Source organism: Bicyclus anynana, chromosome 26 (assembly GCF_947172395.1).
Source record: "Bicyclus anynana chromosome 26, ilBicAnyn1.1, whole genome shotgun sequence".
Taxonomy (NCBI): Eukaryota; Metazoa; Arthropoda; class Insecta; order Lepidoptera; family Nymphalidae; genus Bicyclus; species Bicyclus anynana.
The window spans coordinates 9,787,648-9,803,629 of record NC_069108.1 but is presented as its reverse complement, the minus strand read 5'-3'; the positions used below and the strand labels follow the sequence as shown (position 1 = coordinate 9,803,629).

General features: G+C 35.2%; 2 protein-coding genes across 5 annotated transcripts in view; one reads left to right on the top strand and one right to left on the bottom strand.

Annotated features, from left to right (window-relative positions):
* The window catches only part of LOC112054149 (protein neuralized), a 54,193-nt gene extending 49,020 nt beyond the window's left edge, over positions 1-5,173 (top strand). For all 3 annotated transcript variants that reach the window (XM_052889698.1, XM_052889696.1, XM_052889697.1), the window contains exon 7: positions 154-5,173. In XM_052889698.1, the coding sequence (XP_052745658.1) occupies positions 154-442 (289 nt within the window). In that variant the 3' untranslated portion in view covers positions 443-5,173. The remainder of the gene's footprint in view (positions 1-153) is intronic.
* Positions 5,174-5,822: 649 nt separating this feature from the next.
* On the bottom strand, positions 5,823-15,641 carry LOC112054148 (uncharacterized). Of its 2 annotated transcripts, none has more exons than XM_024093825.2 (6): positions 15,473-15,641; positions 13,574-14,065; positions 12,445-12,547; positions 11,646-11,776; positions 11,035-11,221; positions 5,823-10,504 (listed from the first exon to the last, which is right to left on the bottom strand). In XM_024093825.2, exons 2-6 carry the CDS (start codon positions 14,063-14,065, stop codon positions 10,326-10,328), a joined length of 1,092 nt encoding a protein of 363 aa, XP_023949593.2. In that variant the 5' UTR covers positions 15,473-15,641; the 3' UTR covers positions 5,823-10,325. The 2 variants fall into 2 exon arrangements, with proteins under 2 accessions (XP_023949593.2, XP_052745663.1); XM_052889703.1 differs by lacking the exon at positions 15,473-15,641 and adding an exon at positions 15,280-15,428.
* Between the last annotated feature and the right edge of the window lie 341 nt (positions 15,642-15,982).

Genomic DNA, 15,982 nt, shown 5'->3' with positions numbered 1-15,982 from the left:
CGTAATTAAAAAATCATCATCAATTCTACCTGCTAATTAAGCTGATGATAAATGTCTGTATGTATCACTAAACTTTGGTATACACATAAATTGTACCTTGGAGAATGTAGGCTCCTTTGTATCCCCTGTTTAACTTTGTGTTTCCCCCCGCAGCATGCCCAGCAGTATGGCGGGCAGCATGGCGGGCAGTATGGCCGGTAGTATGGCCGGCAGTATGGCGGGCGGCATGGCGGGCGGCCTGGCGGGCGGCATGGCGGGTGGCATGGCGGGCGCGGAGTGCACGGTGTGCTACGAGGCGCCGGTGGACAGCGTGCTGTACATGTGCGGGCACATGTGCATGTGCTACCGCTGCGCCGTGCAGCAGTGGCGCGGCAAGGGCGGCGGCCAGTGCCCGCTGTGCCGCGCGCAGATCAAGGACGTCATCCGCACCTACAAGTCGTGAGTGAGCCGTGCCGCAGACCGAGAGGACGGTGTCGTCTGTGACTGACATTGTTCGTGTTAGTGCCCCTGTTTACGACAACACCGACACTGCACTGCTGTTGTATCTGTTGCGCGCTCGGTGCTTGTCAGTCTCACTTTTGACAGTGACAGTTCAAGATTTGTCGAAGAATCTGTTTGGTGGTGTCTATGTCTGGAACTTGAACCACAGATAAGAATCAAAAATGTGACTGACATTGTTTGTGTTAATGTCCTTGTTTACTACAACACCTACAATGTACTGCTGTTCTGTCTGTTGCGTGTAATTGTCTATCACTTTTGACAGTGACAGTTCAATTTAGAATTTATGGAAGGCTGAATGTGATATATATACGTAATGAGGAGGTTGTGCGTTTGTCTGTCACTGTCAGATTACATGTTTTTCAACGAAATTAAATAGTTAGTGAAGTAATTGACAATAGACCTGGTTTTTTTTATTACTGAGAAATATGAGAATAAAAGAATGTTTTAGTAATTGATTTGTCCATTAATGTCAATTAAAATTATGCCTTTAAATTTCATTTGACAGTTTTTCAGTAGAAATTTTAGTTTAACAGTTGAAAGGAAGTAAATGACACTGACATTGACAGCTCCGTGCGGGAATCGTGTATGAGTGTGAGACATGGTGTTGTGTGGAAGTACTTAGCGGTTAAGATTATAAATATGCCAAAAATACCCTCTGAAGCAGATTGAATTGACGTAAAATAATAATAATATAATTAATTATTAATGAAGAGTCCCCAAAAACGCTTGTAAATATTAAATGATAGTTAAATTTAATTTTTAGGTTAATTGTACATATTGAACCAATACACTTAATTTTGACATTAATTTAATTATAAGGGCGGTGACATACTCAAAACACGCGACAATAACTTGACAGGTTTTGTGTCAAATAAAAAAAATATCTGTGCGCCTCGCGTGTTATAAGTGTGTCACCACTTTAATATACTTAACAATATGGGCTGTTACACTTGGAATGTAGGATTATTATCACTAGTGTGTAATGTATTATATGTTGCCTTCATCCAATATAGTAAATAATATATACTTTGTATGTTAAGTTGACTAGTACTCGATGACTGCGCTCTTTTACATTTAACCTAATTACATGACATTTTAATGACATTTGTAGCCAGAGCCACACTCAAAGACATGCCGCGCGTTTCTTCAAATCAAATAAAGCATGATTTATCCAAAATTAAAACAGAAAAATACAACTGAATTAGATGTAAAAAAATATATTTTCAATAACATAACTATGACTGAATATTTAATTTTTTATTTTTTATTATTTATAACATAAGGCAAATATTCTTAAAAATATATCAAAAATTTTAACAGTACTGGATCTCCATAAATTATGACACTAGCAGAATTATCAAGTACTTTTTTCGATTGAATATGATGTGATTTGATCGCGCGGCGTGTTTAGAGTGTGTTTGCAGCTTTATCGCAATCGAATTATTTTCAACTGTAGTATCAGCTACTAAAATATATCATAACTTGACAATACAGCCGTTTTGTGACTTTATATAGTCTATATTGTCTATTCTAGTGACACTGCAACAATATTTATGACAGGATGACTTGAAATAATTATTACACGTTTGTAAGTAGAAAGACATTTGCGTATCATTACTGTTAATTATATACATATAAAATAAATTTAATGGTAGTCTGTGTCGCGGGTGTAAGTTTTTATATTTTAATGTCAAAATCTGTCAAAAACTTACACTCTGGGTACTGTGATCCTTATTATGTATGACGTAAAGTGTTATGATTTGTGTAAATATGTTAAAATTTGAGAGTAAATAGGTTTTTGTGTCATACATAATCGGGGTCACAAATATCATATCAATATACATAGCATTTTGTACATCGAAATTTGACATGTCATGTATAATCTCATATCAATATTAGTGTACTTACTAAATTTTGACAGAAACTGTAAAGGGCTGTAGTATTTGCTAGTTGTATGGAGAAGTCGTTCCTAAACTGTAGGACTTGTGTAGAAGGGATTGCACGATGAAATTTCCACAGACAATTTTTTATTCAATTTTACATGAAAAAAGTATAAAAATCACAAAAATTTAATAAAAATGTTTATCAAAAAAAAACAAGCAAAATAAAAAACTTAAAAAAAATTAACCGAATACTAAATATATGAATTTTTACAACTTTAAAAAGTTGTCTTTCAGTGTACTCTGTACCATAGACACGTAGAAGCAAATTGTCTCTTATTTCTAAACATTGAAGGGTCATTTAATTATCACTAATAATATAGATTTTAAAATGCTACGTATTACCACTGCCATATCTCAATATTGAGACATGTCTATCAATATTGTATGTCAAAATTGATTTTTTTTTAGAATTTTATATAAAACTTTGCAGAATAATTGATTAATTTTTAATTCTAAAAATATTTTAAATCCATCCTCTTTTTATGATGATCTTAAAAAGATTTTTTTTATTTTACTCAAAAGAACTTGTATTTTGAGTCCAAAATAAAACACAATTAATTAATTATCAGTGTTAGAAATGACACATCCTGTATAAATGTTCGTGTGCATCTTGCAATTCATTCTATATGTATATACATGGTAGGTGCGGAGTCTGTGCGTCCACGACAAGAGATATATAGCGATATATAGGTAACGCATTTAGTATTATTTAGTTGTAAATAATTTGCTGTACCGAGTGAGTGTGACCAACAAACACGAGTATTTTTGCCCATTTTATTATTTCTATGTTTAATTAAACTCAGTTTAGTTGTTACAATAATAATAACAATATAAATACTTTGCTGGTTGTTCGTCACCTCGCAGTTACCAGAACGCAGGAGTTCCTATGAAATGTCTTTTTTAAACGGTTTTCCTTCAAATGTAATATTTCGAATTGCTAGTACGGACTGGGGACTTACAATTGTTACAATAGAAATGGTTTTTTAATTTTCTGCACAGGTTGAGGTCATAGTTAATAATAGAAAAAAAAACTAAATTCTATTTTAAAAAAAAAGTTCCGACGCACTATTGGAGTTTACTCTTTCAGATCAACTGTCTAAATAGTGTATGTTGCCCCGCAGCATACACGCTCGGTGAAAGGTGCGCAGAATAGGTTGCGCACAAAAAACGCAGCGTTGTCATTCATTCATCGAATTTTACTGCCCATATTTTTTCATACTGGGGGCTTATAGGTATATGAAAACTCGATTCTTAAGGAGTAAACTCCAAAAAAAGAAATCAGTCACACAAATTATCTTTCATAATATACTGCAGAATATTTCTATTTCGCAAAGATCGGACGTTTAGTGAGACCCGGCCCGTACTGGTCGCGCTACGGCGCTGTGTTGCCAGCACTACACGTCTTGCATCCGAGTGGGGAAAATCACAACTATTATTATAAACTATTTTGTATTGCAGTATTTTACCAAAAGCTTAAACATAAATTAATTTCCAATTGAGGTTTTTATTATTTATGTTTTTTTTTTATTTTGTTTAATTATTATAGAGGAAACAAAATGATTAAAATAATTGTGATCCTTTCAGTCCGTACTGTATTGAAACTGACAACTATTTATCTTAGTAAAGGTAACTTTGTATTTAATAAGAATGTCCTTAATTCCTTTATATCTGCTCAAGCTCCCTCTATGTAGGCCTTCGGTGTGCATATCATTTTGTATATTTACTATACACTTAGCCGACTCCTCGGCTGTGCGGGAATATGGAGACGGATAAAAAAAAACCTAACCATTCCCCCTCAACCCTCACCCCTGCGCGGGGAATGGCGACTGGGGGGGGGGGGGGGCAACACGCGCCTGTCAATTAAAGGCCTCAATAGCTGGACTAAAAAAAATTATGATGGCAAATATTAAAAAAAAAATGATGTGCTTCCCGCCCTCTGTCGTGCGCAGAGGAGGACTCAGCGCTGTGTGTGCGTATGACATATCGTTTACATATGAAATTGCATTTTTTCTATTGTATCATTCCTTTTTAGATGTCTTTTATGATGATGATGATTAGTGATTACCATTGTTGTTGTGTACCAAACCTTGGCAGCCAGTTTCGTGTATTTTTTTTCGAAATGTAATTTTAAGCGTCTGTATTATATTTTTAATGTTTAGGTATTTAACACATTTGATTTATTGATTTATCAGCATTACATCGAGGTGACTGGATTTCATTTTGTATTAACGAACAAAAATGCGTATAAAGAAAATTAAGAAATTGAATTTTTTTCGTTAATTTGAAATGAAAAGTCTTTTAGCAAAGTTACTTCGGTGTAATGTCATTGGTCTAGTTTGTAATGTACCTATTTATTTTATCTGTAATTGTAAGATCCTTTTTTAATGAACAACGGCTCCGGCATCCGGCCTTTGTGAGCACTTTTCTACCAAATCAGTGTGACCAGTTTATTAAATAGAATTTGTCGATTTTTAAAGCCAAAATGTTTTGTTTGTGTAAAATATTATTTTAGATGCACTTTTGAAATGATGAAAAAAAGTTATGTATAGTATTTCCGAAGTGCATCTTTATTATTATTTAGTTTTTTTTTATAAATTATTTGTTTATACGGTCCACGGTGTATAGTGTTGTCATCTAGTCGTTAATTTATTTTTTTTAATTATAAAGCCTTGATTTGAATACGAAGTTGGAATTTAGATAAGTTTTGAATTAAAATGGTTATTAACGAAGTAGTTGGTTTTATTTTACTTTTCCACCGCAGCGCCACAAAACACTGACAACTGACAAGTCAGTCACTTTCATACATTCAGTTATAAGTACTGTCAGAACCTTGTACCGACTCGTAATTCTATGGTCAGAACTGATAAAATATTGCCATTGTAAATATTATAACAGTTTAAAATTAGTACAAGAAGTAAATGTATAAGGAATTGAAACTTTCAAATTTTCTAAAAATAAAATCCTTTTAAGATAAACATTAAGTCCGTTTATCCGCATTGGGCTAACGTGGCAAATTTAAGATGTGTTTTACTATATCAATGACGACCATTAAAAAATCTAATAGACTTTAAAACTCCTTTAAAAATTAAAATATTACACGAAAGAGAATCTTGAAAATTAGTAGCGCCATCTCTCGATGATCGTTTGCTTTATTTCACAAGTTCACGCTTGTGTTGTATTCGTTCGGCAGTGTGACCACAGATGGCGCTTTTAAATTGACTGCAGTCATTTCGATTGCATTTTTTGCACTTGCTGCCTGAAGACAAGCGCGCGAAAAGAAGTTTTACTTCAAAAAAAGCTTTCCGTAGTAAAGCAGCATTTTAGGGGTAATGATGTACCCTACCATGCTTATGGGTCTCTGACAAGTAAACACAAAAATATTATAAAAATGTTTATTTACAAAAAATATTACTATCAATACAAAGTTCATCAGTTGGCTCATTTGTCGAGAGTATTAAAAAACATAAGTTAAATAAAGTAAAAATTATAAAATGACACCGCAATAAGGCGATAAAATTGTGATAATACATACAGCTACTCAATTGATTTCTTTACTAATATAGAAATAAATATTTAGACATGACGAAAAATGTTAAAAAAAACATGCAATAGGGGCATCATATGCGATCTGTGCTATGCTAAATATAAAAAGGAGGTATTTGTATGAAGTTGTCACACACAGTGATGGTATAAATAAGAGGGTATTTGACGACTTCAGTTCAATTATTTGTCAGGCAGCGTGAACACCGTCACGCTGCTAGTACGTTAGTGATTTTACAGTTACAGTTAGCTCACAACTCAGAATCGTAGTCAGTTGATATTAGTTCTGATTTTACCTGACACAGGGCACGATATAATCAGCTCATGACCCCGTATGCTATATGGATTCGAAACTAGTCGGGCACACTCCGATGTTGTATCGCATGAGTTTTAGCCGTGTTTCATAATCAATTAATATGAAAAACACTTACAATAGTTTAAATTCTAAAATAATCTCTGGATTTACTAAACCGATTTTGAAAATTCGTTTACCAATAGAAAGCCACGTTATTTGTGAGTTTCGTGGACTTGGGGGTTGTTTCCTAGATATTAAAACATAAACAAAAGTAAATACATAAACATAAATAAATGCTGAACATGAAGTGATATGGTGTCAGAGATCAGTTACAGTGTAAACAATAAAAGCTTGTAAAATATCTAAATGTACCCGCTTCTGTCACATACAACTGCAAGTTCTGTTGGTACACGGGTCAACGCACACCGCGGGAGAGGTTTGTAAATATTTGATTTCGGACATTTTCAATTTGCTTTTGAATTGTACCAGCTAGCTTGGCTTCGTAATATGAAGGAGTATATTTGAACGATATTTAAAAGAGAGCACAGCTTAATTACAAAGTGTAATTCGCTGATAATAAAAAAACATAATAATAGTAAAAAAATATTGTGTATACAACGCTGTACGTCATATATACAGGGTGCTCGGGAGTATTTTCCATAACTTCAAGGTGTTGTTTCACTTTTAGGAGCCAAGTGTATGATTTTTTTTTACCTAAATAAAATTAATTCAAATAATTCCGACTAGCCATGTAACAAGCCTTTATCTATCCTTGCATTTTGAAATACGTAATCGTATTGAGACTGTCGATATAAACGAGATACTGCAACTGGCACTCCGCAATTCACTAGTAAGCTACTTCATGATATTTTCGATGAATAAGTTTCTAGGTCATAATATAAGGATATTATATAAAGTACACAAGGTAAGGTCTATTTACAAAATATTTTTATTTACTCCGAAAATATTAATTTTGGAGCACATGTTCCTCAGACATTTTTAATTAATTTTCCTTAAAGAATATAACCATAGAGTTATGGTAAATACTCTCGAGCACCCTGTATTTCTACCAGCAGACAAATATTTGATTTGTCAATTTGTCTACAATGTGCGTTGACCTTTACCGAGAATCAGTATGAACAGTTCTATACAATAGTTAAGTGCCTTAATATATAATACTGAACGATTTGGTTTACAGTCAGTTTGTTCGTCTTCCACGGAGCAGTTTAGTTTAGCGGTCGCTGGTTCGATTCCCGCGGAAATTTAGAAATCTTAAATTCCTAAAAACTTCTAAACTAAACTGCTCATATGTAAATATTACACTATAATTGTAAAAAACTTACTAAATGCATCAAATATTTATATAAAAAATACTGGTATACTGTTTTGTACGTCTGTTCGTCATACAAGTTACGAACTTACAGCTAACTTAACTAACACTGGCATTCAATATCATTGTTACACCAAATTATAAACTAATGTTGACATTAAAACATAATCTGCATTCAGGACGTATTTGTTAAAAAAAGCTAACAATTTACATTCCATTTTCTACCATTACAACAGAATGGTAGAAATTACAAAAATACTTCACAATTTTTGTATAAAATACTTGTCAAAAGTTTTAAGCGTATTTCATTATAAATTACTAATTGTGGAATGTCAAAAATTTCCAAAACAAAAATCGACCAAGGCACGATTTTTATAGGTCCACAAACTACTTTTTGATACAAAAATATGTTACACTTACAAAATACCGTCAAAAAATCTACCAAATTAGTAGACGCTTACAAATAACCGTATATTTTCTACCAATTCAGTAGAAAAATCGTTAATATTGCAACACCGGTGTGTGGTTGAGTTTTTACGATCTAATCATAAGTACGAGGAAGGCGAGTGTTGCCACATCGATAATCATAAATTACATCCAAAAATACTAATACTATTCAGGCGTTTTCATTAATAGCTACTGGCCTTAGCATAATGTATCAAAATCCTTCCGCCGCGTCAAGGAACTGGAAGCAACGTATGTATGACGTCACGCTCCTATATAAGATAAGTATGGTTTACAATGGGGATGATGACTAGTTTCGAATATATTGATTTTTGTAAGACATTCGGGTAAATAAGGCCAATATTAAAAACAGTGATTGTCTGGATGTTTGTAAAATAGATTATAAAATTTCAAAATCAATTAAGTTGAAATTTCTTACAAGCTTCCTTACATTCAATGTGTCATTTTTCATTATTTGAGATATAAACATAAACGCACAAATAACAAAGATATTTGTGAATTTGTTTGATCACCCATACAAATCTAATGATATCACGAATCCATGACGTCATTAATTCGTGCCATTTAGTATGGAGCGTTTTATATTGATTTGAGGCAGCGCGGTAAATGTGACCCTTTTTTAAATCTCTGAAAGTAATGATCGCTGACACCCTGTTACTTCTACAAAATTGCTTTACTATTAGTATATTCTTAATTTATATGCAATTAAAAAAAAACTGTCATCATCCCCTATTACGGAGTTAGGACTGTGGATCTGGAAGGTAGCAGTTTTCAATGGTCCAAGATCATCAATTGTCCAAGTAAACGTTTTTGTTTTATTTTTTTATGAGATATTATGTTGAATATCCTAAGTTTTCTAGACTCTTTCCTGACTACTTCTCATAATTTGTAGTTCCTTAACACGCTGGCTTCACTAATCTCACTTTTACAATACACGTATATACATTCAAATGTCTAATGCTAAAATCACTTGTTATAAAAACTACCATTTTGTACCAATTCTCTATATCCGATGGTAGCAAAAATATGAAAAACGCTTCAAATGACAATGTATGTTAGTTTTAAGAACGCATTTCTGACTTTTGTCAGTGAAGTTTAATTTTTGACAGGACCATAGCTGTGATTGAAATATTATAAGTATTATAAGTATAAGTATTTGATTTATGACATCAAATACTGGATTTAAAATCAATGTAAGCTAAATAAATAAACGAAGTACAGAGAGAAGAGCCTTCGATGGGGCCCTTCGGTTGATAGTGATGATGAAATAAATAAATAAATATAAAATCGTAGTCCCATCAAAGTTACCTAATTTGTTAAATCACAAGCTGTCAGAAATGTATTCAACATTGCCAAACTTCAAAAGGAATTTTCTACCAGTCAACTCTACCATTGTAGTAGTTACAATTTTAAGACACAAATAGGAGTATTCTGTCATATGGAATTCAACATAATGCTAAATATGTTTAATGATTATAGAAACGTTTTTAGACACGTTAAACAATCAATAAACACAATTTCCATTATGATTTAATTTTTAATACTAAATTTATTGTTTGGTAGAAATCCTATACAATCTCTACCGTTTGGTAGAAATTCCAAAGTGTATTTAGTCCTAATAGTATGGTCATCATATATTTACTGATGATTACTCTAACTTTGTGTATAATGTTTATGTCGAGTCAGACAAAACTGTGAACGAGTCAAATCAAGGTGGTGAAATGTTTTCCTTCAAAAAACTTAAAGGAATACACCTTGGTGCATCCAATAACAAAAATATGCCCCTGAAAATTGTCTAAAGCATATAAACATATCATTTGATATAAAATATATTTTCTGCAAAGATCTGAGATTGTATTTTTTATTTAATTTTATATATGTGTTACATTCATTGACTTAGTTGTATTGACTCGCATGAATATCAATACACAAAGTGCTGTATGATCATGAACAAATATTTTGTTCTAGGACTCATACAACCACATCTATTATTTGGTATAAATATCAACCATACCATTCCTAAAAACGTTGAGTAGAAAAACTATACCATTTCTTAAAATATTTACCGTTTGATAGACATTATATACCACTTCTACAGTTTGGTAAGACATCAGTTACACAATTCTAAAGCTTGGTACAAAAACTACCACAATTTGGTAGGATTTCACCCCAATTCCTACCAATTAGCAGTATTTGGTAGAATTTCACCCAAATTCCTACCAATAGTCAGTATTCGGTGGAAACATGAGGCTTAGCTGTTGGGCGCGTAGTCGGCCCACGTGCAGAACCAGTTGTAGTTGAGCATGGCGGCGTAGGGGTGCTTGCGCTTCTTGTGCAGGCGCAGCGACTCCTCCGACGCGTACCAGTACTGCGGGAACGCGTCGAACGGATACTTCTCCGACTCCTTCACGTACGGCTCCGACGAGTCCGCTGTCAGCAGAGTTTATTTATTTAGATAAAGTACACGCACATACAGAAAACAGCTAAGTGGGAAAACATTAAATTATATCATGATATAAATCGCCGATCCTACAAAAAATTATCTCTGTTTTGGTGCAGTGAGATAGTTTATTATTTATTTTTATTTTCTTAAATGTAATTTGTGTACCTACTAACATAATTTTTAAGATTGTAACTAACCAATGGGCCTTTGTAGCCATAAAAAAAGAAAATTATTATTATTATTATTATAAATCTATATACGTAAAAGAAAGTCTATAACTCCAGATTTGCTGGCTCAAAATTGGTGAAGAGGTAGCTGAAAACCAGGAGAAGGACATGGGATATTTAGAGTAAGGGTAGGATTGAGTAGGGGTATGGTAGGGTAGGAGTAGAGTAGAGGTAGCGTAGGGTAGTGGTAGGGTGGGAGTAGGGTATGGTAAGGCTGTGGTCGCAAATGTTGCCACATTCATAGCTACAATTTAGTACCAAATGGTAGAAACAGTGTTAGTCGTAGTGACCTGGCGGCAGGCAGTAGCTGCAGAATATCCTGCGCTTCCTGCTCTCGTGCTGCTCCAGGTGCTTCTTGTGGTGCTTGCGGCGCAGCGACACGTGCGGGCAGCAGGGGCAGGGGATGGCCAGCTCGCGCGGGACGGAGCCGTGCCGCTCCGCCGCGTGGCTCACCAGCGTCGACACCACGCGGTAGCCCTGCGGGATATAACACAGCTGGCGTTTACAGCAATGCCTCGGCCTGCTGCAATGTTAGGCTGCATCGTCACATAACATCAGGTGAAGTTGCAGTCAAGTACTGACTTGAGAGCCATGATAGCCACGCAGATAGACCTCTGCCTCCAATTCCAGAGGATGTGAGTTCAAATCTGGTCCGGGGCATGCACCTCCAACTCTTCAATTATGAGCATTATAAGAAATTAAATCACGTATCTCAAATGGTGAAGGAAAAACAGTGTGAAATCTGCATAGCTGAGAATTTTCTTTATTTTCTGCATGTGAGCCACGTGGTGGACTATTGGGCTAACCACCCTCGTTCTAAGCGGAGATTCGTGCTCAACAGTACGCAGAATATGGGTTGATAATGATGACTAACTTGTCGAAGAGTAAAAATAAAACTAACTTTAAAACAATGTTCACATCGGTAGGGGAAGTTCTTCCACTTGGGGTTCTTCTTCCGACTGAACACCATGCGGTAGGGCTCCGTGGGGAACCAGTCCTCGGGGTCCAGCAGCAGTTCCACCAGCTCTGTGCCTGTGGCAGCAAACAATGTCACAGGTTATCTATATATTTCTTTTTATTGAGAAAGAACACAATAAAAAATCAAAAATTTATTAGTATCTATATAGTATAGTACAAAATCTTTACAAGTTAGCCCTTGACTACAATCTCACCTGATGGTAAGTGATGATGCAATCTAAGATGGAAGCGGGCTAACTTGTTAGGATGAGGGTGAAAATCTACACCCCTTTCAGCTTCTATATGATACCAAAATGCTAAATCGCTTGGTGGTACGTCTTTGTCGGTAGGGTGAATTAAACATGAAGGTGAAAAAGATTGTCATTTCAGTATAAAATGTTATTCAAAAGACGTTAACTATATTTAATTATTCCAAGCTTCTGTATTAAGGGACAATGTAATTGATTTTTGAAGAAATGCACAACTTTACTAAATATCATTAGGTGTAAAATAACTAGTGATTTGTACCCTAATTTTTTTAATTCAATTTTGTTTGTTGATAAACATTGTTTACCACATGTTTAGTTTGTCTGTTTTTTTACATATGACCAATATCCTCCCTCCAACTAGTCGACAAAGACTTTGCTAGGAGTGGATACGACAATAGACCATCACCCATCGGTGATGAGCTCGACCGCTCTTTCCGTTGAGCTAGTGACTCTTTAGTACAGTAGAGTACTCACCGGGCGGCAGTCGGATCTGCACGGCGGGCGGCGGCGGCGGCGCCGGCAGCGTCGTCAGCGTGGTGTTGGCGGCCAGCAGGCTCGTCAGTATCGTGTTCTGGGCCTGCACCAAACGCTACCGTTACAGCAATGCTGTATAGCAATGCTGTGTAACTGGATAGCCCAGTGGATATTACCTCTACCTTTGACTAGAGGGCGTCGGTTCTAATCCGGTCCGGGGCATGCACCTCCATTTTCAGTTGTGTGCATTTTAAGAAATTAAATATCACATGTCTCAAACGGTGAAGGAAAACATTGTGAGAAAACTATGAGAATTGTCTTAATTCTCTAGGTGTTGTGAAGTATGCCAATCCGCATTGGGCCAGCAGGGTAGATTAAGGCCTAACCCGTCTCATCCTGAGAGGAAACTCATGCTAAACAGTGAGCCAAATATGGGTTATTATGTAGTAAGGAAACAGAAGTTTTCCAGTCGTGGGCATATAACCACAAATGTGGAAGTTCTGTCATAAAGAGAAAAGTTGCATATCTAAGGCATATGCACAATATGTACGATACAAACCGATCTTTTCTACCCCTACCATACTTCCACCCTACTCCTACCCTAACTCTACCCTACCCTACCCTACCTTACTCCTACCGAACCCCTGAGGCTTTTTTTTAAATTTTTATTTCTGTAAAAACCATCCTCGTACTTCAAGGAATATGCGAAAAAAAAGAAATAGCGAAATTGGTTTAGCCATTTTCGTGATTTGCGCTTAGCAACACATTTCATTCATTCATTTATATAGATAATATATTAACTGTATGTTTCGTCATCATTAACATACATTCAGCTCACTGTAGAGCACGAGTCTCCTCTCAGAACGAGAGGGGTTAGGCCAATAGTCTGGCATGCTGGCCCAATGCAGATTGGCAGATTATACATATGTAGAGAATTAGGAAAATTCTCTGGTATGTAGGATATCTCATAATTTTTCCTTCACCATTTGAGACATATTTTCATGATATTTTAATTCATAAAATGCACAAAATTGACGGTGGAGGTTCATGTCTCACATTCAAACCTACATCCTCCAAATCAAAAGCACAGGTTATATCCACATATAGATAAATTTAAAATAATAGTTACTTGTAAAAGAGCACCACTGGAATAACTCTGTGACAAATCCTTCGGTTTCCTCTTGTACCCCTTCGGCGGTCCTCTCTTCTTGGCCACCTCCCCATTCTTCTTGTACCTCACCACCTCGCCTTCCACGGGCTTCGTCACAGGCGTTATGGTCAACTTGGCCGGCAGAGAGTACCGACTGTGCAGATTCTTCACAATATTATTAGCATTCAAGTTACTCGTAGCAAACGCAAGTGGATTTGCCAAATTCAGTGGGTTGTTGACAAACTTTGGTAACGTGTTTGTGGTGGATGGAAATATTGATAAGTTGGACAGAGATTTTGGTGTGGAGAACGCTGGTATTTGGTACACTTGCAGGTTGAGCTCGGGGGCGAATTTGAGCCGTTTTGAGCTTGGCTCATCATCACTGGAGTCTGAGTGTATGGTAAGGGGATCCTTGTCTGATGTTCTGAATGGCTCTGAGTGCGGTGATTCAGCCTCTTGCACACAAAACATCTGCAATGTACACAATTATATTACATTATTGTGAAATAATTATGTTTAAGGTTATATGCCTCTACAGGTTAAAAAGAACCATTATAAGTTCTTATAAGTTATAGAACTGTCTGTCTGTCTACTAAGACCTTTGTCTGAGGAATATCTCTATTAATAAATCTATATAAATATTATAAGCTGAAGAGTTTGTTTGTTTGCTTGCTTGCACTAATCTCAGCAACTACTGGTCCAATTTGAAAGATTCTTTCAGTGTACAGGAACAGAAATCACACGGGTGAAACCGCACGGCGCCAGCTAGTATGTCTTAAGTTCCTTTTGTACAGGAATAAAATATACTTATCCACCACACTGTCCGTGGAATGCAAACTTTACCTTTTAATAAAGAGTACTTTAGTTGTTTTGTATACTATTATTATAGTATAGGAACACAACACACATAAGGTAGGGCTCCTTTGCAAGCATTTATTTAAAGGATGTTTGTACTCATTTACAGATCAGACATAGTTTACCAAGAGCCGTCTAAATCTTCTCCAAAACCACAAACCACATACTTGAACTTTTTATTAGTTGTATATTGCTTGTTATGCCTTCTCAGTCATGTAAATGTTTTATGTTACATACAATTTTTGTAATATTGTTATATAAGATTTTTTTTATTGTTTATTTCTAAGTTAGCCCTTGACTACAATCTCACCTGATGATAAGTTATGATACAATCTAAGATAAAAATGGACTAATTTGTCAGGAGGAGGATGAAAATCCACACCCCTTTCAGTTTCTACATCATAGTTACATTTTGAAAATTTAACACTAGCCAACCCTCCTCGGTTTTACCCTCTTAGTTTCCATTCCCATGGGAATATGGGGGTAAAATGTTATGTTATGCCTATGTTACTTGCTGATAGTGTAGCTTTCCATTAGTAAAAGATATTTCAAAATTGGTTCAGTAGATCCAGAGAACACAAACCCACAACTTTACCTCTTTAAAATATTAGTTGTATTTAACTACACGATACTGATGAATAGGTTATCGAAAAGTTTAATGAATTGGTGAAACTGCTGCGTTCATCTAATAAAGTTCTGCTAACCCACATCGTGCGGCGCATGAGAAAACTACAAATACACACAATAACTAATGTTTCAACAATCACTCAGGCCATTCACACAATATACAGTTATAATAGGAAATGAAATGACGGATTGGTAAAACTCACCGTCCGGTTTATATACACGAAAACTTTGCCGAATCTCGCTGTTGTAAAACGCAAAATGGCGTGTTTTAATATACAATAGATAGAAACCACGAAATTAACCAACCCTCGACGAAAAACCGCACATTGTTACGTACATAGCACTAATTAAATTTACAAATTAAAATTAACCATTGTTATTGAATGGACGTCTCACCTTTTCGCTGTGTTTTATACACCGTATCCCTCGATTTCATGTAAAACGATACTTTCACATTGAATTCAAAGTTATTTAATTGATTTGTGCTTTAATAAACGAAAAACAATTCTAAAAGGTTATGCGTTATTTTAATAATAACAAAAGACAAAAGTAGACGCTGTAAAAAATAAATCACGCTGCGTTCGGATACGCGCAACAGATATTTTATATTTTATTGTCAATCGATTTTAGACTTTACCTCAGTGTAATAGAGTTTGTTCGTTTGAATTCCGTAAGATTGACACACGATACTAGCGCCAGATACAGATAACAAATTACAATTAGTTTAACGCGGGATATTCAAATGTTACATATATAACAATTAACTTTACATAATATATTGCATTTTTATATTATTTTGATTTATGATTTCTGAAACTAGCATGAGTTACATTCATTCCATAATGATTAAATAAATAAAAAGAACAACACCACAACACTACTGGGCTATGGGGTTATTATGTAAAT